The sequence below is a fragment of the Panthera uncia genome, chromosome C2 (genome assembly GCF_023721935.1).
Source record: "Panthera uncia isolate 11264 chromosome C2, Puncia_PCG_1.0, whole genome shotgun sequence".
Lineage (NCBI taxonomy): Eukaryota > Metazoa > Chordata > Mammalia > Carnivora > Felidae > Panthera > Panthera uncia.
Genome location: NC_064810.1, coordinates 2,523,135 through 2,549,120, shown reverse-complemented (window position 1 = coordinate 2,549,120; position 25,986 = coordinate 2,523,135). Strand labels below are relative to the sequence as shown.

General features: G+C 45.5%; 1 protein-coding gene across 2 annotated transcripts in view; it reads right to left on the bottom strand.

Moving 5' to 3' along the window:
- The window catches only part of HSF2BP (heat shock transcription factor 2 binding protein), a 93,019-nt gene that overhangs the window by 21,640 nt on the left and 45,393 nt on the right, over positions 1-25,986 (bottom strand). For both annotated transcript variants that reach the window (XM_049627773.1, XM_049627774.1), the window contains exon 8: positions 19,792-19,895. In XM_049627773.1, coding sequence (XP_049483730.1) covers positions 19,792-19,895 — 104 coding nt within the window. The remainder of the gene's footprint in view (positions 1-19,791; positions 19,896-25,986) is intronic.

The following is a 25,986-nucleotide window of genomic DNA, read 5'->3' as shown; positions in this document are numbered from 1 at the left end:
AGAAAATGAAACACTGCCGTCAAGTAACCCTGCCAAATCGATACGAGAGCACCTCGGCTGACTCTGCGGGGACAAGGAACGGACCGTCAGGATCCTGCTGTGGGAGGAGAAAATTCCTAAAGGCATCTTTCCTCCAATCCACAGTTAAGAGAACGAAGTTAGGTCAGAATGAAAGCCAGCGGCAGGTCCTGAGGGTACCGACATCATAACTCAAAAGGCATTCCCACATTCCCTTGTCCAATTTCATGTGAGGATATCAGCGTCAGGTGTGGGCTACGTCCTCCCGGGCCCAGAGCTCAGTGACTTGAACTTCTATGTGGAAAAGAGGCTGAGCATTTGCAAAGTCGTTTTCTGCCTTCATGACTGTCTGTGGCATTAAACCTGCCTTGCCCCACGCACTGAAACCCGCTCTACTAAAGCACCGCGCTCCTGCCCGCGTGGCCTTGGAGCCTCCACACCTTTGCGGGTAAAACACAACTGCGGGGAAGGCTGCGCGAGATGTGGTGAGTGAGGGCGCCAGCCCCGGGGCTTCCAGGCAGGAAGTGCACAAGCCCAAGTGTGGTATTCGTATCCGCTATCCCTGCGGTTCACGCAGAGATGACACGGGCTGGCAGCGACGAAAATGTGAGCAGGACACACGTATTTCACAATATTATATAGAAGTCGACCCTCTACTACCTTCCCTCACAGATGAAAGCCTTGCCTTAGTGATGCTCAACTTTTTATTTTTTTAACTTACATCCAAATTAGGTAGCATATAGTGCAACAATGATTTCAGGAGTAGATTCCCTAATGCCCCTTCCCCATTTCCATCCCCCTTCCCACAAACCCTCCAGTATACCCTCAGTTTGTTCTCCATATTTATGAGTCTCTTCCGTTTTGTCTCCCTCCCTGTTTTTGTATTATTTTTGCTTCCCTTCCCTTATGTTCATCAGTTTTGTCTCTTAAAGTCCTCATATGAGTGAAGTCATATATTTGTCCTTCTCTAATTTCACTTAGCATAATACCCTCTAGTTCCATCCATGTTGCTGCAAATGGCAAGATTTCATTCTTTTTGATGGCTGAGTAATACTCCATTGTGTGTATATACCACATCTCCTTTATCCATTCATCCCTCGATGGACATCTGGGCTCTTTCCATACTCTGGCTATTGTCGATAGTGCTGCTATAAACATGGGGGTGTATGTGTCCCTTCGAAACAGCACACCTGTATCCCTTGGATAAATGCCTAGTAGTGCAACTGCTGGGTCGTAAGGTAGTTCTACTTTTAGTTTTTTGAGGAATCTCCACACTCTTTTCCAGAGTGGCTGCACCAGCTCGCATTCCCACCAACAATGCAAAAGAGATCCTCTTTCTCCGCATCCTCGCCAACGTCTGTTGTTTGAGTTGTTAATGTTGTCCATTCTGACAGGTGTGAGGTGGTATCTCATTGTGGTTTTGATTTGTATTTCCCTAGACATGAATGATGTTGAGCATTTTTTCATGTGTCGGTTGGCCATCTGGATGTCTTCTTTGGAGAAGTGTCTATTCATGTCTTTTGCCCATTTCTTCACTGGATTATTTGTTTTTTGGGTGTTGAGTTTGAGAAGTTCTTTATAGATTTTGGATACTAACCTTTTATCTGATACGTCATTTGCAAATATCCTCTCCCATTCTGTCAGTTGAGTTCTAGTTTTGCTGATTGTTTCCTTCACTGTGCAGAAGCTTTTTATCTTGATGAGGTCCCAGTAGTTCATTTTTGCTTTTGTTTCCCTTGCCTCCAGAGACGTGTTGAGTAAGAAGTTGCTGTGGCCAAGATCAAAGAGGTTTTTGCCTGCTTTCTCCTTGAGGATTTTAATGGCTTCCTGTCTTACATTGAGGTCTTTCATCCATTTTGAGTTTCTTTTTGTGTCTGGTGTAAGAAAGTGTCCAGGTTCATTCTTTCTGCGTGTTGCTGTCCAGTTTTCCCAGCACCACTTGCTGAAGAGACTGTCTTTATTCCATTGGATATTCTTCCCTGCTTTGTGAAAGGTTAGTTGGCCATCCGTTTGTGAGTCCATTTCTGGGTTCTCTATTCTGTTCCATTGATCTCAGTGTCTGTTTTTGTGCCAGGTGATGCAAACTTTTCAAAGAAAGACGTAATTCTGATCTATATTCCTAAGAGCTAAGCACCCTGTGCACGGTCTTGAAAATCAAACGTGTAAGTTACCTTTTTGGCTGACAAGTAAAATCGTGTAAAGTCAAGTGAAACAGCTAACTCAGTTTAAAAAGAAACTTCACTGCACATTATTTGATGCCAAAATAGTGCTTTTAATGATCCTGCTGCCATCCTTGTCCCCGTTCCCCACTGTTGATAACACAACAGCCAGCATTGTTAAGAAACTGCTCGGCTAAACCAGGGAAACCTGTCACTCGTGGGTCTGAAATGCACCAGTGCTGGCGACTCCGTGTGGCCCCGTGCTGGCCGCGCTCGGTCTGCAGACTGACTGAGCTCTCATACATGCTCGGAAGCACACGTCAACATCACTGTTTTATAGATGAAGACTGGAGGCACAGGCCGGTCACCAAACTTGCCAGAGACAAAACAAACAAGTAGGATTCACACTCCCACCTCTCCTTGCCCCTTCTCAAGCACAGTAGTGGCTCCGTGGACTTCTCTGGTCTCGTACTACATATTTTGTCAGGAAGAGAAAAGCCCAGGGGCGCCCGGGTGGCTCAGTCGGTTGAGCGTCCGACTTCGGCTCAGGTCATCATCTCGCGGTCCGTGAGGTCAGGCCCCACGTGGGGCTCTGTGCTGACAGCTCGGAGCCTGGAGCCTGCTTCGGATTCTGTGTCTCCCTCTCTCTATGCCCCTCCCCCGCTCATGCTCTGTCTCTCTCACTCTCAAAAATGAATAAATGTTTAAAAAAAAGAAGAGAAAAGCCGGTATGATGGCGCTGGTGGGATGTGTTTTAAAGCAAATACAGATGTCCCCTCCCACTATCCCCCCTGTATACGCTTTCACTCTGCGTATGGAGAAACCTGAAACTGGTTTAGAAAATGTTACTGGATTTACCGCAGAGCAGTGAGTCAAAATGGTTCAGCTCCAAGTATCAAACTGCAACTCAGTGGCCTGAGTGGTGATAACTTATCGTCTCATGTCACGTGCAGAAGTAGGGTTGGATTCGGTGGCTCGGTTGTATCATCAAAGGCCGGGACCCTTTCTTCCCTCTGTCCTCTCCCCCACGGCATCTCCTATGAGGTAGCTCACGTTGCTCACGCTGAGGTATAACGTGCTTCCTTGTCCATATCCAGTGAGGGAGAAACCCCTGCTCCACCCCTGCGGTCTGGATGGGCCCACCTAGCTCATGCGTCCCTCTGTGGGCCAGTGACTGCGGACAGAGGATGCCATGCACCGAATGGCATAAGCCTTGAGGCTGAAGCCACTCGGTGGCACGGTGGCAGGACTCCCACGGCTGCCTCAGAGCCCTAACCCTCCCACCTGCCTTACACATCGAAGGGAATGGGCAGATGGGAGAAGCTGGACGCCTGGGCCCCACTCCCAATAACTAAATTGTGGCCTTTAGGGATGGAGACCCAAGCACAAATATCAGGGCACATGTATGTGTTTTCTTTCTTTCTCTCTCTGTCTCTCTTTTTTTTTTCTTCCACAAAAACCCCTACTGGAGTTTAGGATCTACCTCTACGTCACATCGTCCATAAAAGGGAAAGTGAAGCCTCGAATAGTTAGATCCAAGGAAGAAAACAAAGGTGCTGGATAAGCCATTCACAGGGTCCTGCACGCGCAGCCACAGCCAAATACATCATGAAAGAAAGACAGTGTGGTTCCTAATCCCAGCTACACCAGGGTGCAGTGCCCCTGCCCAGTGCCCAGTTTTATGCCAGACAAAAGAGGAGTGGTGATCTCAGAGTGCTATGATCTGCCCCATCGTGAGGGAGACGACTCTGTAGCCCGCAGTGATGCAAGCAGAGCTCTCACGGGTACTTTCCCAGATTACAGTGCAAGGCGGGGGGGGGGGGGGGGCGGGCAGAGGATCCCCGCCTTCTGTGCTGTTCCTCGGCTGAAGTCACAATGGCCTTTGGTGCCTTGGCAACGTCTCTGCTCTACACAGGTTTCTGTGGCCTGCTGGGACACTCGGCTGGGAGTGTGATGCAGGCAAGACTAGAGGGTGCTCCGGCCGTGTGCCTGCTGGTCCAGCCGGGACCTCTACTGGGACCCTGGGACCTTGGGACACAGAAGTTTTTCTCTACAATTATAGCACCTGCCGTGTTATATTTGTGTCCAAGAAATATAACCCAACAAATACTTGGTAAACACTAACTCCCCAGTTAGAAACCTTCTAAAGGGTTTCTTTTGACTTCTGAATAAAGATGGCTTCCAGAAGGTTACATAACTAATGTCACTGATAGAGTGTGTTTGCAGCTGGACGGCGTGCAAATCCAGTGGGAAACGTCACCAGCTGAGGATGAATAATCTGATAAAGAACAATAATCCTAAGCACCAGATCCTTCATCAGTGAGTCAATGAAGAATAGGCAGTGAGGTCTCTTCTTAAAGGACACAGAATCCATGTGGAGAAAGTGATCATAAAAATCATTCTAGTGTTAGTGGCCAATAGTATAACAAACTACCAAAAACGAAGCAAATTTCACGCTGTAGAAACCTACTTTTTTATGTTTTGGGGCTTTTTTTCTTTTTTGAGAGAGAGCACGAACAGAGGAGAGGCAGAGACAGAGACAGAGACAGAGAATCCCAAGCAGGCTCCATGCTGTCAGCACAGAGCTCAACACAACAGGGTTCAAACTCACGAAACTATGAGATCATGACCTGAGCAGAAATCAAGAGTCGGACACTTAACCAACTGAGCCACCCAAGCGCCCCCCACATTTTAGTAACCTACTTATATGCCAGAAGAGAGGTCACCATTTAAAGACAAACTGCAAGGGAAAGTAACTCCTCATCCAAGAAAATGTTAAGTCACGGTGTGTTTTGAAGTAAGACATACTAATTTTTGTTTAGTTTTTAATTACTTCTTTCCTATTCGAAGTTGAAAATCTGCAAAATTAGACTCTGACTGCCGTTAGCACAAATGCCCGAAACTCTCTTCTTGCTACGCTGACCAGGGCAGCACTCACCTCCTCACAATCGCCTCCTGTCCCCACCCCGCCATGTGCCTCCTGCTCTTGACTCTGTGCCCCACAGACACTCGGCTCACAGGTCACCAGTGAGTCTCCGTGTCCAAGCCTTTTCTCCATTCCCATTTTCTTCAAGTTACATCTGACACCATCAGACTCTCTTCTTCTCAGAGTACTATTTTCTCCCTTTTAAAAAATTTAGACAGCATTTCCATTTACTCCTCCACTGAATTCTCATGGCCTCCCTTTGAGGAAGACAGGAACAGTATTACAAATGGCAGCCTGAGTACCGTAAAATTACCCCATACCCCATGCCTCTGGCCTATCACATAAACCCTGAAGTTTCTGATTGCCAATGACCTTCTGGAGAGTTCCATTTGGATATATATTTTTTACTGTTACTTCAAACTGAGCATGTCCCACACCAAATTCATCTTCCCACATACACTAGCTCCCCTTCCTAAATTGCGACTGTGAGTTCATTATACCTACGTCAGACTATGGTAAATTTTAGATGGCTTTCAACTTGTTGGGTTTGACATATGTAAGCCAAATGTTTCCCAACATCCTTCAAGACATGAAGCGGTTGGGGCATCTGGGTGGTTTAGTCAGTTAGGTGTCCAACGCTCAATCTCAGCTCAGGTCATGATTTCATGTTTCATGTCGAGCCCTACATCAGGCTCTGCACTGACAGCATGGAGTCTGCTTGGGATTCTCTCTCTCCCCCTCTCTCTGCCCCTTCTCCCATCTCTCTCTCTGGAGCTCGCTCACACTCTCTCTCTCTCTCTCTCTGAAAATAAATAAAACTTAAAAAAAAAAATCCTTGTAGGGGTGCCCGGGTGACTCAGTCAGTTAGGTGTCCAAGTTCAGCTTAGGTCGTGATCCCACAGTTCGTGGGTTCAAGCCCCACGTCGGGCTCTGTGCTGACAGCTCAGAGCCTAGAGCCTGCTTCGGATCCTGTGTCTCCCTCTCTCTCTGCCCCTTCCCCACTCGTGCTTGCTCGTGCTCTCTCTCTGTCAAAAATAAATAAACATTAAAACATTTTTGATTAAAAATGATAAATAAATAAATAAATCTTTGTAAATAAAGGCCATAAATATTTTGCTTTTCAACCACACAGTTATCACCACCGTTCACATGCTGGAGATGTAGCCTACTGGGACTATGACATAAGACAGTACTCTTGAAAAGCCACATATCTGGGCTGACAGGGACACTGAGGTCATAACTCAACTTCCCCTAGCATCCAAACCTTTCAGTCTCCCTCTGTGAAAATAACCCAGAGACATACAATCAAACCCCCAATCTTCTCTGTGATATAACCAAATTTCAAACAATGGCTTTTCATCTCAAGATGATGGACAGCTTCACACAAACTGGTCTTTCATTCACTTGAGACCTATTTTTTGGTTCCATCTGTGAACCAAACGAAGATCCCTGTGCTCTTGAAGCTTCCATTCCAGTGTGGAAGACAGACAACAACCCCCATGGAACGAGGAGGGAAACTGTGCTTGGTGTTAAAGGTGACTGGTGCCATGGAAGAAGATGATGTGGAATCAAGGTGTGGGGTGCACGGGAGAGGCGCACTGCCCTGATGGAGAGGAAACTGAGGCTTACACTAACTGAAGAAAAGCAAGATGAGTGAGTCATAGAAGATTCCAGAGTAACTTGAAATTGGAGAAAGAGCTAGAGACCAGGACTTGGGAAGGACGGGACCAAGCTGACACCAGCTACGGGGCTCCTTCCAGCATTTCTTATCTCGGCATCCCTACCCTGGCTTCGGTGATGGTCAGCACGGATCGACTTTCCCCAGGCAGCCAGGACCACCACAGGCGGCTCTAGACTCACGCCTGGTAGTTCCACGGCCCAGAGCGGGAAGAATACTCTTCCTCGCCGGCTCCAACCAGCAAAGTCTGAGAAGACGACTCCGGTCCTGCTCCGCTCACACACCCATCACTGAGATCATCACTCGGCACTGCTGGGTCCCTCCCTGACCAGGGTAGAAGGCCCGCTCCAGAGGAAGAAGGCAGGAGCACAGAGGGCAACCAGGGTGACAGCCCCAAAGAGACCAGGTCAAGGGCTCACTTGCCCAGCCCAGAGGCTAATCCCGCCAGCGAAGCCTAACTTGGAGATTCGGTCTCGGTCCGGGCTGTGTGATCGATTTGAGGGATCTGCCCGAAGAGTGTGCGGAACAGGAGGCGTCTTCGGGTGACGCTGGGCCAGCCGTGAGCCGCCACTAACCGTTTGCAGGCCACGGCGAAGAGCCCCAGAGGCTGAGGAGAAGGTTACATGGATTCAGAAGACCCTGAGATCCAGTCAGGGCTCAGGCCGGTGGCGAACTGGAGAGCAAAGCCACAACGGAGGCAAGAGGCCGCGCAGAAAGCAGGATGAGCACTGCCGGCAGGGCAGCCACGGCCGGAGGGAGAGCAGACGCCAGCTCCCAGGGTGCCGAGCCGCGCAGGGCCACTTCCGCGGCACGAGGGCCGAGGCCACAGCTGAGGGACACTGGGAGAGGCAGGCTTGTGAGAACAGGAATTCCAGAGAAACCTAAGATCTGGTTCCTACAAAAACGCGACAGTCTAGTTGGAGATAACTGGCATTTGTGACACAAAAGAACAAGAAAATGTGAAACTGTCTCTAAGTAAGATGGGAAACCGGAGCAGAGAGAGCGCCACGCGGACCGGGGCAGCAGCAGAGGCCTCCTGAGAGGTACAACCTGAGCTGAGCCTCCAAGACGAGCGGGAAGAGGAAACACGGACAGACGGGGGGATATTCAAAGTTGTGGGGATTTCTTATGTTTCTATGTATAATACAAATGAGGTCATATTTACACATTCTGGGGAAGCTACTTTCCCTGGGCAACGATACTCTACAACTATCGTCCCACGTCGTTCTACTACACTTGTACGATGGACGCTTCAAACAGTTTTTTTAATCGTGGTAAAACTTACATAAAAGTTACCATGTTGACCATTCTCAAGTGTGCGGTCCAGCGGTGCTAAGTCCATTCACAGCCTTGGCGGCCGTCACCTCCGTCTCCAGGACTCTTTTCATCTTGTAGAATGGACACTGCCTCCATTAACCCTTCTTCCCCTGCCCCTGGCAACCGCGGTTCTACTTCCGGTTTGTGAGTGTGACTGCTTTACACGCCTCCTATGAGCGGAATCATGCAGAATTTGTCTTTGGGGATTGGCTTGCTTCACCGAGCATCACGTCCTCAAGATTCAACTATGTTGTAGGTGTCAGAAGGTCCTTCTTCTCTCTGGCCGAAAAACATCCCACTGCGTGTATACTCCACATTTCCTGTAACCATTCATCCATCAGTGGACATTCTGGTTGCCTCCGTATCTTGCTGCAGTGAACACGGCTATCCAAATACCTCTTCAAGATCCTGTTTTTCATTCTTTTGGGTAAATAACCCAGAAGTGGGACAAGATCCTTCACTTCTGCCAGGAGCCTTTCAAGCAACAGTTTCAACAGAGTTGCTCCGAAACACCAGCCCTCCCCAGGTATCACACTCGGCACGGGGCAAGGACTGGCGTTATGTTCTGCTGTCATGTTCTCCCAGCTTGAAGAACTTTCTTTCTGGTAAAGAAGGTCTGCCAGCAATAAAATCCCTTGGACCTGGTTTATCCAGGAATGTATTTTGCCTTCACTTCTGAAGAATAGTTTAGCTGGACACAAAATTATTAGTAGACAGTCTCTCAGAACTTTGAAAACCTCATCCCTCTGCTTCATGACCACTGTTTCTGACAAGCAGAGAGCTGTTAATCTTGCTGTGGTTCTCTTGTACATGTTTTTCCCTTGCTGATTTCAAGATGTTTTCTTTGTCTCAAGTTTCAACAGTCTGACTGGGATTTGTCTAGATGTAGATCTGTGTTTATCCTACTTGGAGCGCACTATACTTCTTGGATGTTGTAGACTTGTTTTCATCAAAGTTAGGAAGTTTTCTGACATTATTTCTTCAAATAATTTTTTTCTGTTCCTCTCTCTCTTGAATTTCCTTCAGGACTGTGCACATATTGGTGTGTCTGATAATGTCCCACAGGCCTCTGAGCTTGATCATTTTCTTCACTCGTTTTTGTTTCTATTCTCCAGACCAGATACTCTCTATTTATCTAGCTCTCAGTCTGCTGGTTCTTCCCACTACTGGCTCAAATGTGCTGTGGAACCTGCCTAGTAAAGCCCATTAATTTCTACTTTTTTCTAGATTTCCTCCTTGGACTTTATTTGGGTTGTTTCAATTTTTTTTTAAATCTTTATGCTACATGTTTAGTTCATTAATCTTCTGCTTTCCTCCTTAAACTAATACAATTTCTAGTAAATGCTTATTTGGGTGCATTTCACCATTTTTGATATGTAATATTTCTATTATTCAGTTCAAAATATCTGATTGATATTACGATTCCTTCTTCTACTCACGGGTTACTTAATTTTACTCATGTTTTTGTCACTAATTTCCAGCTTCATTGTACTGTGGCCAGAGAAGATATTCTGCACGATTCTGATCATCTGAAATTTGTTGAGACACGCTTTCTTTATAACCCAGAACGCTACAGTTTTTTGTTTTGAGACTATATTAGGAAGTGCATAGAGAAATTCACAATTGTTGTAGCCTTCTGATGAATTGATAAGAATATGCCTCGTATTGTCTTCCTTTTACTCTGAACCATTAACATACTATGGAGTTTTAGATGGAACTATATAAACAACATGTATTTTGTTGATTATGATAGTTTCAATCCAGTCTAACATTACTACCTTTTACGAGTCATTTAGTCCATTTGCGCATATACTTGGATTGAATGCTGCCAGCATATCTTTTTTTTGTTTTTTCTCTCGCCATCTTCTGAATTCCTTTTCACCTTCCATTTTATCCAGTATTCATATTATTTATAGGTGTATGTTCTGTTTCTATTATCTACACGTTACCCTAGAAATTTAAGCTGCATGTTAATTATCAAAGTCTGAAATGGGCCATCACTACTGTTCTCCTCCTGGACAGCACTGGACTCATAATCCTGTAACCCAGCCTATCGCCCACCCAGGACACGTGCCACTGTTCCGCTCTTGGTGTTTCTAATTCTATCGCTTTGGTTTTGTTGGCTTTGTTCCCTACAGTCCACCCCTACTTCGATTTATCCCCACATCTGCCACTGTCTCTGGCCCTCATTCTCTCCTGCATACTTTCCGCCTGAGAGGACCCTCCTCCTGAAGCACACCCTGGGAAGGTCTGTGGAGATGAAGCCTCGGTTCTTGTTTGTCTGAAACGTCTCCATCTCACCCCTGCTCTGAAAGAGACTGGCGGGAGGGGGAGACCTGCAAATCCAGGCTGACAGCTATTCTCTCGGCATCAGATGGGACACTGTCGCTGTCCGGGGTCAACCAGCAGTCTAAGTGCCACTCCTCTGAAGGCACACCGTTTGCTGCCTGCCTGCCTGCCTCTCAGACCTTCTCCAATACTCTGTGGTTTTCATTATGACGGCTCTGAGGGGAGGTTGCATTTATCTTGCTTCCAAGTAGGTAGACTTCTCAAATGAAGTAACGAGTCTGGAGGACTCCTTCAAACGTCGTTTCTGTTCCACTCGCTCCCCTCCCTTCCCGGACTCTGGTTGGTCACATGTGAAATTCACATCTCTCTTCCACGTCCCTCATCTGCTCCTCTTTTCCATCTCTGTGCTTCATTCTCAATCACTTCTTCAGATCTGTCTATGTCAATTTAATTATCTCTTCAACTATGTATAATCTGCTGTTAAACTGTCCCATAAATTTATAATAGCAATCATTATACTGTTTATCTCCAAAAATATTATTTGATCCTTTTTCAGATCTGCCTGGTCATTTCTACAATGTCTTACTCTTTAGTCATATATTAAATCTCCTCTTTTATTTCTTAAAACACATTAAATCTATTTTATAGTGACCCAGTAATTCATATATCTGAAATCTTCTGCAAGTCTATGTAATGTGTTATTTGCTAATGATGTTTCCCATGCCTCTTGTGATTTTTAGTATGTGAGCTCAGGTTCTTAAAACCTTATCTGTAAGAATTCTTTAAGGACTTGGTTGACGTCAAAAAATTCTCCAGAAAAGATCTTCATTGTTCTCTAAATGAGGACCACCCAGGAGGTGAGAATTAAGGCTTCAGAGCTGCTTGAAAACCAACCTATGGTGGTAAATTCTCAGAAGAGATTATCCTCCGGTTTGCTCAGTGCCAAAGATCAAACAGACAATGATCAGTTCACAACTTCTTGGGAGCTTCCTGGGTGCAATCTGAGATCAGCCCCTACAGACTGAGGGCAGGAAAAGACCAAAGAAAAAGGCTGCCAGTCCAGCCTGGCAGCTGGCAGGTTTAATAAGCAAAGGGAGCTTACACACGACGCTTGTCTCGGCCATCCACAAGATTTGCGGATCCCTGCACTCACCCACCAGAACAGAAGGTTAAAAGTAGAACTATCCTATGATCTTGCGACGGCACTACTAGCTACTTACCAAAGAATACAAGAACACAATTCAAATGGATACGTGCACATGACGTTTAGAGCAACATTATCTACAACAGCTAAACATGGAAACAACCCAAGTGTCCGTCGACCGAGTAAGATAAAGAAAATGTGGTATATGTACATGTATGTATATACATGTATATGTACACACCCCCACACCCACACCCCCCCCCACACACACACAGGAATATTACTCAGCCATAAAAAAGAATGAAATCTTGCAATCTGCAATATGCCATGGATGGAGCCAGAGAGTATAATGCTAACTGCAGTAAGTCAGTCAGAGAAAGACAAATACCATATGAATTCACGCATATGTGGAATTTGAGAAACAAAACAAAGGAAAAAAAAAACCAGAGGGAGACAAACGAAGAAACAGACTCTTAACTACAGAGAACAAACTGATGGTCACCAGAGGGGAGGTGAGTGGAGGAAAGTGAAACAGGTGATGGGGATCAAGGAGGGCCCTTGTCACGATGAACGCGGTGTTGTACAGAAATGCTGAATCACTATCCTGAAACTAATGTGACACTGAATGTTAAATAAGTGGAATTTAAATAAGAACTTTACAAAATAAAAGAAATAAACACATAAAAACGCTTCTATCTTCCCCCCCCAAAAGTTTACACAGAGGCCTTAAGTGGGTTCAGCCACGTACACTGTCCAGTCTCAACGCCACATCACCATCTCCAGGCTACATTCTTGGGACGGCTTCTGGGAGCAAGAAAGACAAGCAGAGGGCACATTCCGAGAATGAGGTGGGGGGTGAGGAGCCTCCGGTTCCCAGGGTCCAACCAGGTCTCAAGCAGCAGTCGTGTCCTCTCGACGACCTCCCCTAAGAGCAATTTTCCTGCAGTCCCCAAGGGTTGGAAGAGTATCCTCAGTTTACCCCTCCAATGCTGGTAAATGCCTTTGGGAGTCCCTACCGGGCTACTCATCTGGGATGGGACCTGGGCTTTGTTTCTTGTCCCCACACCCTGGGAGGCCATGGAAACTAAAGGTCATTTTGACAAATGCCCTCAGGGCGGGAGTTAGCTCAGGTCTATAACTTCTTTGGTGTCCCACTTTCGCTTGGTTTTTTGTGCTTTAGATACAATTACTTTTCTCCTAGCTCAGAGGAGCGTTTAAAAAACTTTTTTTTTTTTACGTCTCACTCAACATTTTGACCGTTTTCAATAAGGAGAGTTGGTCTGGGATCTATCCCATCGTACCGCTGGCTCCCCACTCATGCCCTGCAAGGAGGGACAGAAGGGAGATCTGTAGGAGGCTGCTGGGAATTCTTTAAATGAACGATGATGGAGGCTCAAAGCCAGGTGGGGTTGGTAGACGGCGGTCAGATTCCGGACATATTTTGAAAGCGGAGCCATCGAGATCTCCTTACAGGTTGGATGTGGGTGTGAAAGGAAAAGGAGACAAGATTCACGATGAGGTTTTTAAAGGCCTGAGAAATCAAAATAGAGCTGTCATTAACAGAGACTGGGAAGGCCATGGCAAGAGGTCAGTGTGGGGAAAGATGAGGAATTTAGCCTGAACACGAGGAGTTTCGGTATCCATTAGACGTCTGCGGGGAGACGTCTGGATGCCTGCCAGACAAGGTCCGCACGGAGAGGTCTGAATGTTTACTCCGATATCCACGCGGGGACACCAAGGAGGCAGGTGGACATATGAGTACGGAGTTCAGGACAGAGGTCTGGGCTAAACATACAAACTTGGTGGGATTATCAGTGTCCCGCACTGCTCACACACACTAAATAAACGTAAGACAGAGGCAAGTGCCTTCCTAGTCAACATCGTACACACGGCCAGGAAACACAGCGCAGAAGAGTTACAAGCGTGACCGAGATACTAGTCTGCGCTCACAGTGACGTAACCTGTGGTCATCATCCCGATACGTTCTGTCCTCACCAGCCGTTTACTAGCTCTCCATGCCAGCTCTGCAGCTTAAGAGGAATGTTGAGAATGTAGAGACGGCATGGGGAAAAGCCAGTCACAGAGGCGCACGGAGGGAAGGAAAATGCAATCCGACAGATGTTAAAGGAAACGAGGTTGTTTGGCGAGGGGTGATTCACAGCAACCGGTTCTATACTCTGGGTTGGGAAGTCCAGACACGTGCTAGCGACCTGCTACCTTTAGGTCAAAGGAAATAAAAGGAAGTGAGCTTTCGCTGCAGCACGAAAGACTTACCTGCGGCACAACGTATTTCACACCGACTCTGTGAGGTGTTGGCCCTGGCGCTGCTGCATTTTAATACACATTAAGACTCTTGAGGTAGGAATCTCCATTTTGCAGAACAGAAGAGCGGGATTCTAAAAGGTGAGGTGAATTCCCAAGTACAAAAGCTGCAATTCTAATCAAATGCATCCCAAGTCGACATTCTTCAAAATACATCAAATCTCCCAACAGGACAGCTGATAAAAGCAGGACCCTATTATTAAGAGAAGTAATGAAATCTCTTTTCCTAGATCTTCTAAAAACTACAACAGACTCTTATTTGTCTGGTGTATTTTCACAGAGCACATCTACCTAAAAGCAAAGGGATAGAACACGCCGGTTTTCGGGTTCTGTCCTAGCTCTAAGCAGTTACAAGAGCCTAGAGCTCTGACAGTCACACTAAATCCATTGAGCACCAAGCAGCATGGATTACTTTTCAGGGAACTATTTTTGTTCCTATTTTCCTATTCTATAATAAAATATAGAATAGAAAATATAGTCACCTTCCTATCACATGCACCAGATTCTATAACAAATTTCAAGGTTTTTAAAAAATGTTTTTGATGTTTGTTTATTTTTGAGAGAGACAGAGCACCACCAGCAGGGGCGGGGCAGAGAGAGGGGGGGACACAGCATCCGAAGCGGGCTCCAGGCTCCGAGCTGTCAGCACAGAGTCCAATGTGGGACTTGAACCCACAAACCGTGAGATCATGACCTGAGCCGAAGTTGGACACTCAATCGACCGAGCCACCCAGGCACCCCAACAAATTTCAATTTTTAAGCTGAAGTAATTCCACAAATAATTCGAGGGTCAAACGTCCTGGGTTTACTAGACCTTGCCTTTGTTTGACTGTGATAACAGCTCTAAGATACCGGGCAAAATGACCTTGTAAAAGATTTATTAGGGTTTGGGTTGTGTCCACTGTGTCAAAAGAACAGTTGTCTTCACGGACAAGAAAGACTGATGCCACAGTGGGGAAAAGTGGCATTAAGGCAACTTCACCACGGTCCCCTACTGGACACAATCCAAAGTTTAAGCAGAACAGTCCATTCGGGTCAAAGAGCACCGTCTCCAGTGAGCGTCAGGGCCACTCAGACTGCTCATGCCTAGAGAGCTGTATAAATTAAAGTCAGACCCAACGATTCTCTCTCAGCTGCAGACAATTTCTGGAGTACCATAGCTAAACAGGACCCTGTAGAACGTTTAAGGCCCTCCTTTGATAAGAAAGTAAACAGCGGACAGAAGGTGCTAGCTTAAAAAGAGAGGAGCATATGGTTGCAGGACCCCCCGTGTCCAAGGCCAAGCCCAGCCAGCTTACAGGCAGGTAAAGGCAGGGAGGCACCCAGAACCAGGCTGCCACGTCTGAGGTGCTTCTGCAAAGCAGTAGTCCAACATGGAGGCCAAGAGATGGGGTCTGGAGCCCACCTGTCAGGCTTTCCACTCAGAGGCTATACAACCTTGAGCAAGTCACTTCGCCTTTATGTGCCTTTAGTTGCCTCATCTATAAAAGAGAAGTTACAGTATTTGCCTTATAATGGCATTTAGAGAATTAAATCTGTGAATATATGTAAAGCATTTACAACAGTGACTGCCACTCAGAAAGTATCTAGTTATTGTCTCCCTGTCACCACCTCCTCCCCCTCCAACTGGCATCGTGGGCATGATGCCCCCACGACAACTGGGCTGGATGGGCACCTGATAGGTCAGGTCCAGGACACATGCTGGAGTCCACAGCCCTTACTTAGTTCACACTCTCAAGAGAGTAAAAGCTGTCTGGTCAAGCATCCAACCCTGGGGGCTAGGAGTTATCACGCTGTACAAAACACAGCCCTTGAGACTATGGAAGTCTGGTGTTTTATCCTGTTTGCCAGCTAGCAGCTCAGCAGGTTGTAGTTTCACGGGTGCTGGAAGGAGAGACTAGAAACTCCTGAGTCCAAGATAAAGGACTGCACTACTCACCAGCAACCGCCACATCCACACTTGGGCCAGTTCAGTGAGACCCAATTCTACAGTGCCACGAACAGGCCATGGGTTGCCTTACACAGGAGGAACCCCAGATCTTTCATAATGGGTAGTAAGCCCACCTGACCTTTGCCCTAGAGGGAAGCATTACCCTTACTGCATGCTTGTAAACAAGCCCACCCTTGGCTCTGGAGATAGACAGCATCTCTACCTACTAAGGGTGCTCACTATGCAAACATCCTTGCAAAAACAGCTAGGAACAAAGGAGGTCAGTTCCTCTATTCTTAAGATATAAAGAAACATGAGAGATCCCTGTTGCCAACAAAACTAAATAAATGGACATATATACTTATGTTCATGGACTGGAAGGCTCAATATTGCTAAAATGCCAATTCTCCCCAAATGAAAGGTCAATTCAGCACAACCCCGATAAAAATCCCAATAGGATTTGTTTTTGGTACAAAGTGACATGCTGATTTCTCAAATTATCTGGAAACACAAAGAACTTAGAAATAACGAAAAAAAAACTTTGAAAAATCAGAACAGTGTTGGAGGATTTACATTACCTGATGGAAGATTTATTATAGAGTATGATACTGGCATAAAGACAAAAATGGATCCACGGAACAGAATAGTAAGTCCAAAACCGCGCTCTCACATACGCTGTCATGTGATTTTCAACAAAGGTTCAGAGGCAATCTGGTGGAGAAAGGGGCCTTCACAACAAATGGCATTACACCAACCAAGCAGCCGTACAGAAAACAAGAACTGGGATTCTCACTTCCTGCCACATGCAAGTGTTATTCCAAAATGGCTCACAGACCTAAATCTATAAAACTCAAAACTTTAGAACTATTAAAAGAAAACAAATTTAGGGGCACCTGGGTGGCTCAGTCAGCCGAGCATCCAACTTCAGCTCAGATCATGATGTCGCGGTTCATGAGTTCAAGCCCCCCCCCCCCCCATTGGGTTGGCTGCTGTCAACGCAGAGCCTGCCTCAGATCCTCTGTCCCCCTCTCTCTACCCTTCCCCTGCTTATGCTCTCTCAAAAATAAATAAAACGTGAATACACGAAAAGCACAATTCATAAAAGAAAAAGAAGAAGTTAAACCTCATCAAAATTAAGAACTTCCATTCTTTGAAAATGCTTTAAAGAAAATGAAAAGACAAGCCACAGACTGGGAGAAAATATTTGCAAACCACGTACTGACAAAGGATTTGTATCTAGAATATACAATGAACTCTCGATACTCAATTAAACCAACCCAATTTTTTTTAATGGGCAAAAGATATGAAACGATACCTTATCAGAGAAGATACATGGATGGGAAATTAGTACATGAAAAGGTGTTCAACATCGTTAGTCATAACAAAAGTGCAAATTAAGACCACAGTGAGGTGTCACTATCTAAAGTCTAAAGTTAAACAGAGAGACCAGCGAGCACTGACAAGGTTACGCAGCAGTTGACATACTGCTGGGGGGTGTGCAAAATGGTAGCATACACTTACCATACACCTAGACGTTCCACTCCTAGGTATTTACCCAAAAGAAATGAAAACATATATCCATGCAAAGACATACTAGAATGTTCACAACAGTTTTATTTATAATAGCCGAAACCTAGAGACAACCCAAATGTCTATCAGCACCTGAATAAATAAAGCAACTGTAGTGCACCCACATCACAGGGCACTATTTAGCGATAAAAAGCAGCCAATTATCAGTCCACAATAACAACACGGACGGATCTCAAAATAATCATGTTGAATGAGAGAAGCCAGGCAAAACAGAATACAAGATGCAGGAATCCAGGAATATAAACTCGTGGAAAATGAAAACTAATTTATAGTGCAAAAAGGTGGTGAATGAGTGGGAAGACAGGAGCAGAGGGATGGGAGGGAGGGACCACCAAGTGGTACAAGGTACCTTTTGGGGGTGATGGCCACGTTCACTATCTTTATTGTGGTGACAGGTGCATATTTACATCAAGACTTATCCATTGATTGCCTTAAACGTGTGTTTATTGCATGTCAATTATACCTCCAAACTGCTGTTACAAAAAAGAAGCATTCACCGGCAAGTGGCACTGAAGCTCCAGGGGAGATTGACCTAAGTTATGAAAAAATAAGGCAAGTCTATTTTTGCACACTTGAGTGAAATACGTGCCTACTAAACACACAGTGTTAAAAGTTATGATGGTGGCGCCTGGATGGCTCAGTTGGTTAGGTGTCTGACTCTTGATTTCAGCTCAGGTCATGATCTCACACTTCGTGAGATTGAGCCCCATGTCAGGCTCCGTGCTGACAGTGTTGGAGCCTGCTTAGGATTCTCTGTCTCCCTCTCTCTCTCTCTCTCCCTCCCCCTCCCCCGCCCGCTCCCACTTGGGTGCACGCACGTGCGCACTACCTCTCAAAATAAATAAAAGTTATGATGAACAGATTGGGACAGAATTGTGTTAACTTGGTGGTCAGACATTGGCCACAACATTTTTCTAGATGTGCCTCCTGAGGCAAGAGAAACAAAAGCAAAAATAAACTGTTGGACTTCATCAAAATAAAAAGCTTCTGCACAGCAAACCAAACCAATAAAATAAAAAAGTAACCTACAGAACAGAAGACATTCGCAAATGACATGTCTGATAAAGGGGGAGTATCAAAAATACACAACAGAACTTATAAAACTCAACACCCCAAAAAACAAATACTTCAATTTAAAAGTAGGCAGAAGACAGGAACAGGCATTTCTCCCAAGAAGACATACAGATGGTTAACAGGTACACGAAAAGATGCTCAACGTCACTCATCACCAGGAAAATGAAAATCAAAGCCACAATGAAATCCCACCTCTCGCCTGTCAGAATGGCTAAAATCAAAAACACAAGAAATAAGAGCTGTTGGTGAGGATGTGGAGAAAGGAGAACTCTCATGTACTATTTACTGGTGGGAATGCAAACTGGTGCAGCCACTCTGGAAAGCAGTATGGCGGTTCCTCAAAAAGTTAAAAGCAGATCTACCTATGACCCGGTAATCACACTACTGGTTATTTACCCAAAGAGTATGAAATCGCTAATTCCGTTAGCGAAAGCATATATGCACCCCTACGTAAACTGCAGCGTTATCTGTAGGAGCCAAATTATAGGAGCAGCCTGAGCGGTTTCATCTATTGATGAGTAGATAAAGAAGATGTGGCATACGTATAATGGAATACCACTCAGTCATAAAAAGCAATAAAATCTTGCCATTTGCAATGATATGATTGGATCTAGAGAGTATAATGGCATGTGAAATAAGCCAGTCAGAGAAAGCCAAGTACCATATGATTTCACTCACAATTAAGTGGAATTGAAGAAACAAACAAAGGGGAAAAATAGAGACAAACCAAGAAACAGACTCCTAACTATAGAGAACAGACTGGTGGTCACCTGAGGGGAGGTTGGTGGGGGGGAAAGATAGATGAAGGGAATCCAGAATACATTTATCATGAGGGGCAGTGAGTAACACAGAGAAATGTGGAATCGCTATATTATACAGCGGAAACGAATATAACACTGAACGTTAACTACACAAAGAGAGTAGACAGAGCTTTTATTTCAAAGAAAATAACAACCCCACATACGCATACTACATATGTAACTCCAGGGCTGCAATCTCCCTGATGTCTTTTTCCCCACGTTCTTTCCCTGACATTCGGAGCCACAGACGACACACTCAGTGCTGTATTGCCCGCAGAGAAAGGGATGGGTGAACGCCCCTTGCCAGCTGTTCTAGAAGATCATTTTTCTTTGTGTCACAGAATCATAACTGAGAGCAATACTCCAGAAGCAGAACCAGAAATAACCTAGCACCCCACTGAGCTCTTCATAGTTTGAAAGCTTTCTTTGAAAAAATGCTAATACCCTTGGGCCCGCCATCCCAACCTTACAGCTTCCTCCAGCCACAGAGGGGCAGGCGCCCAGGCTGGACGAGAAGACGCACGGGGGAGCCCTCTCTCCTCACCACTCAGAAGCCACCAAAGCAGCGGGATGAAGCCCGGGCTCTCGCTGATGTACTTCAGGCCTTTCAGGTTGATGCTCACGTTGTACAGGGACATCAGCAGTAACCTGAAATGTAAAGAAGGCAGGTTGATTTGATGCCCCACGTGGAGTCTCACCCCCAGCACACCTCCTGGTGAACACCGCAGGGGTCCCACTCAACAGGCCGGGTGACAGGGGCCGGAAACGGGGTGTAGGCCTCCAGGACGCTACAGGAAAATGGGAAGCTCCGGCAACAGGGCCACATAAAACCACCTTCGCAAAGTGCACCTAATCAAGGGACACGACTGCAGAGAGGGTCCCACAGGAAACCTCAAGACCAGATTTATGCAGTCATCTCTTTTATTACCAGTCCTGCATTTACACACAGGCAACCCTCAATTCACAATTCAGGTGGAATAAATTCAGTGGAAATTATCCAGATGTCTGGGTAGCCCACTCAGGCCATACAAATGTGTTTAATCCACAGCATGAGGATGAAGAATGCCATAACCCCATTTCTAACACCGACAAGACAGTATCCAGAGTTAATCAGGATCTTAGAAGCTATCGTAAGAACTGACCACAACTGCTAAGTTAGAGTCTAATGAAAACTGGAAAACTGTCAGACAGATTTCTAGTAATACTGCAGAATACAGAGATCCCAAAACCTCACATTGCAAAGCAATTTAAAAGAAAAGAAAAGAAAAGAAAAAACAAGCTACACAAAGATTTTGCAAGCCCCTGAAAGAATGGATGAGCTTGCAAGAAGTGAAGGGAAAATACCCCTGACCAGGAACTCGGTGAGAGTGCAAATTCAGGGAGGCGTGATGACAGATTCCAGAAGCACACAGCTATGGTGCAGCACAGTGGCTATGGGCAGCAGGACAGAAGGAAAGGTCTCAGACCCACGCGAGACAGGGACTCAGATCCCAGAGCCCTGCGGAAAACCAGAGAGTGTGAGTTGTGAAGCTGGGCATGAATCCACACTTTGTGGATGGCCTGAAAATCCACAAGCCAACAATTTTAAGACAAAGGAGAGCCAGGATAGAACCCTCAACCCGATCTTCAAAGAACTGCCCCAAATACAGTACCAACAAATGTGAGTCCATAACAAAAATCACAAAAGCCATGAGAAACGAGATGTCACAAGTGAGAGCACAAAGAACCAATGAGAGTCAGAATTTTTCTACAGAGAGAAGTGGCACACCCTGGAAGTGTCAACCACAGAACAGAAAATGGGTATATTTAGTAGGTACAGAGAATACAAAAAGAGGGGCGCCTGGGGGGCTCAATCGGTTGAGCGTCCGACTTCGGCTCAGGTCACGATCCAACGGTTCGTGAGTTCGAGCCCCACATCGGGCTCTCTGCAGTCTGCACAGAGCCTGCTTCAGATCCTCTGTCCCCCCTCTCTCTCTGCCCCTCCCCCACTTGCACACATTCTCTCTCAGAAATAAAAATAAATATTAAGAAAAATACAAAAATAAATTTAAGAAACGAGATAAAGGAGCTATGGAGTATTACAAGTGGCCAGCCCATTCAAAGGAGGACCTAGAACTTACAAAAAGTGAAAGGGTAACAATCAAATGGTGAAACTCAAGGGAAACTGAGGCAGTGGCAAGGCTGGTAAGGAGAGGCCCCACACAGAGAGAGAGGAGGAGTTAAAGGAGCTACGGCAAGCAGAGCACAGGCGGGGAGGAGGGAGCATAGGCAGGCGGGGACTCGGCCCAGGACGCCGCCCGGGAGCACTACAGTGCAGGGCAAAACCTCCGTGGCCCCGGCCTCGGGGCCTCCACAAGGCAGCCCCGAAGAGGCCCCGTGAGCAGTAGGGGCTGGAAAACCAAGGACAGGGCCCCGAGTGTGTTGATCACCTCAGGGGAGTCGGAGTTTAAGAGTCAGGTAAAGCTAACCGCCTGCTAGGACAAACTCTTTCCCTTCAGGAAGAGATAACAGAACCCAGAGTCCACAAAGACAACCTGCAAAGTCCAGGGGACGCTGGAAGATTTACCTGGCAGGGCCCACTAGGGTGCAGAGAGAAGGCATTTCTTTGGTGCAAATGCAAGGGGTGCCAAAACGGTCAGCAAACAAGATTTTTTTTTTTTAACGTACTGTACGGCAAACTTTTAAAAAATCAAAACCACTGCAAAAACTCCGTAATAAGCAATACGTCAACATTTTAAATAAAGAAGGGATCAGTAACAGTGCCATGCCAAGACACATTGGAGCCTGAAGCAAAAGAAAATCAATAGCGATTCGGTCCATTAACAAGGGACTAATTAAATCAACTGTGGTACACGCTCACATGCACGCCACAGAAATGTTTACTACGGTTTTCTGTTAAAATAGTTGGTTTCTAAGCTCCGTGGCTTATTCATTTTTGCAGCCACACAGCCTGCTGCAGGGCCTGTAAGCACTCAGTTTGAATATGGAAAGGGCACCAACCCCCAGCGACTGAGAGCCCCAGCAGGGCCAAGCACGCAGAGACAAGGCGTTCTCTCCCCATATTCCCATGGGTGTTTGCAAAGTCAAAGTAATGCTACCAAGTTCAAGAAGACAACGCTAGACTAGCGCCCTCCAGGGCAGTGATGTTCAGTTCTCAGATGATGATCCTCTGCCTTCTCACGGGCCACAAAAGGAGCCAAACTTGCAAATCCTTTCAAGGTTTCCCGCGAACGTTTGCGCGTATCCAAAACCTATTCATTAGTAATCTATTTAATGAGTTACTAAGAGCTGTTCAAATGTCGGTATTCATGAGGAAAATTCAGCACTTTAACTAGAACTTTCTGAGGCCTCCAACCCAGGAATCTAAGAAGAGAGAAGTTCTTTTCTCAGATCACCAACACGGGTAGTCGGAATTCCTCGAAATTACACGTACCGTCCCCGCGTTTCCATATGCTACAACAGCACGGCCGAGTCACTGCTACAGAGGCCATGTGGCCCGCAAAGCCTAAAGTATTTTCTCTCTGGCCCTTTACAGATAAAGTTTGTGACCCCTGCCTTAGAGAATGAAAATAAGCTAGCTAATCTTTTTTATTTTTTTTAAGCTAGCTAATCTTTCAACCTTACAAGGCACAATCGGCATGTGAGTGACAGCTGGAATACAGGGCAAACCCAGGAAACACAGCCAGTTGAAACGCTCCATTGACTGCCATTTAAGGTGGCAAAAACGACTCACAAAATTGATAAATACCTTTAAAATTCGTATTTGGTCAAAATCAGCCATCCAGAGGCAGCTAAGATGGGAACAAATGTAATCGCAGGGATCTCATGTCATTGCCAGGCTGTATCTCACAGAAGACCGGAGACTTCTCCAAGGTCACACAGGACTCAGCAAACAACAAACCCAGAAAACCTTCTGTTCCAAGATTTCTATTCTAACCACAAATATTTTGTAAATAATGTATCAAGTTTCCAACTGCAAAGTCAAGAGAAACTGCACCATCGACTCTTCTGGCACTGAGGTATTAAAAGTAAATGTCATCTCCCAAACTGCTGTAGTACCAGGAGTCCGACTTCCCTCCAGTGACAAAAAAGGTAGGCAGATTCTGCTTCCTTCCACAAAGCTAAGCAGAAGATTCGTTACAAACAGATGCGAAGGCTCCAAAGGCTGGGAACTGCAGACACATCTGATATCGACAGAGAGAGGACTGAAACCCAGGCTACGAGAGAGACACTGGCAAACCCACTCTTTCCGCCTAGCTTCCCCAGGCCGGGCTGCATAGATCGGCCTGATAAGAAGTCAGGAAGCCCTCCTGACAGTCTGACGGACAGGCTGAGTCATTACAAGTAAAGGTGACACTCCTGGATTACCTTACTCATCTTAAAAGAAATGACAACTGGAAGTAACAAAGAACAGAGACACCCAACACTTCAAAACAAACCAACAACAAAAATAAACAAAAAGGCATAACCTCAGGAAACAAAAGCCCCGACTGGTCATCTGGACTAAAACCAAAAGTAGCCAAATTAGCACCGTCAAGTAAAGCTAGCGAACGATGAGCAATAAAATGCTTATAAGAGACCGCACATATTAACCGAGAGAGGCAAACGGCAGAGCCTCACCACCATACTTCAGATGAAACAATGCACAGAAACTGGCAGTTTGAGGCCCACCAACATATACATATTTTTTGAAATCTCACTGAGCATTTGCCATGGGCCAACTGTAGGAGCAAGTACCTGTCCTAGTAAATATTTTTTAAGCTTTTACTTAAATCCCAGTTAACATGCAGCGTAGTATTAGTTTCAAGCACACAATATAGTGATTCGACACCTCCATACATCGCCTGGTGCTCATCACAAGTGCCCCCCTTAAGCCCCATCACCTATCTCACCCATCCCCACCTCCCCTCTGGTGACCAGCAGTGTGCTGTCTACAATTAAGAGGCTGTTTCTTTCTTTGCCTCTCTTCTTTTCCCCTGTGCTGGTTTTGTTGCTTAAATTCCATACCTATAAGTGAGGTATGGTATTTGTCTTTCTCTGACTTATTTCACTTAGCATAATACTTTCTAGATCCAACCATGTTGTCGCAAATGGCAAGATTTCACTTTTTTAAGGCTGAATAATATTCCATCACACACACACACACACACACACACACACACACACACACCATATTTTTATTCATTCATCAATGGACATTTGGGCTGCTTTCCTAGCCTGGCTATTGTAAATAATGCTGCTATAGACGTTGAGATGCATGTACCCCTTTGAATCAGCATTTTTGTATCCTTTGGGTAAATACCCAGTAATACAATTGCTGGATCATAGGGTAGTTCTATTTTTAACTTTTTCAGGGAACCCCATACTGTTTTCCAGAGTGGCTACACCAGTTTGCATTTCCACCAACAGTGCACAACACAAGGCTTCCCTTTTCCCCACATCCTTGACAATACTTGTTTCTTGTGCTGTTGATTTTCACCATTCTGACAGGTGTAAGGTGGTAGCTCACTGCGGTTTTGGATTCCATCTCCCTGATGATGAGTGACGCTGAGCATCTATCCATGCATCTGTTGGCCATCTGGATGTCTTCTTTGGAGAAACACCTGTTCGTGTCTTCTGCCCATTTTTTAATTGGATTGTTTTTTGGGTGGTAAGTTCTATTAGTTCTTTTTATATTTTGGATACTAACCCTTTATCAGACAGGTCATTTGCAAATATCTTCTCCCATTCAGCAGGTTGCCTTTCAGTTTTGTTGGTTTCCTTTGCTGTGCAGAAGATTTTCATCTTGACAAAGTCCCAATAGTTTACTTTTGCTTTTGTTTCCCTTGCCTCTGGTGAGATATCTAGAAAGTAGTTGCTACCACTGATGTCAAAGACCTCACTGACTGCATTCTCCTCTGGGATTTTGATGGTTTCCTGTCTCACATTTACGTCTTTCATCCATTTTTAATTTATTTTGTGTCTGGTGTAAGAAAGTGGTCCAGTTTCATTCTTTTGCATGTCGCTGTCTAGTTTTCCCAACACCATTTACTGAAGAGACTGTCTTTTTTTTCCGTTGGATATTCTTTCCTGCTCTGTCAAAGATTAATTGACCATATAGTTGTGGGTTCATTTCTGTTCCATTGATCTATGTGTCTATGTTTGTGCCAGTACCATATTGCGTTGATAACTACAGCTTTGTAATATAACTTGAAATCTGGAAATGCGATGCCTCCAGCTTTGCTTTCCTTCTTCGAGGTCACTGTGGCTAGTCAGGGTCTTTTGTGGTTCCATACACATTTTAGGATTGTTTGGTTGTTTCTTTTTTCCAATAAGTACAGTAATTAAATACATAATCTGCTTTTTTAGATTCTGCGCCCCCTTATCAAGTTAGAACCTACAAATCAGCGTATGTAACCCTAACCAAATGTCTACAGATTAATTTTTACCTACCGTGTAGCATTAAAGGCCCAGTAAAGATAGAAAGAATGATACAATACCCACCTCCCTGGTTAAGAAAAAAAAACCTTATCACCACAGTCAAATCCCCTTTGTGAACTCTGTCTAAATGCATACCTTACCTCCATTTGTCCCATGACACAGCCACGCACTTTTAGACATTTTCACAGCACACGTGCAGAGCCCGACAATCCCATCTTCCGTGTCTGTATCGGTGGCAGCATACCGTGCCGTAATATTTCACACCACAGTGAGATGTTTGTCCACATTGACTTGAATAGTATTTTCACGTGAATTAATC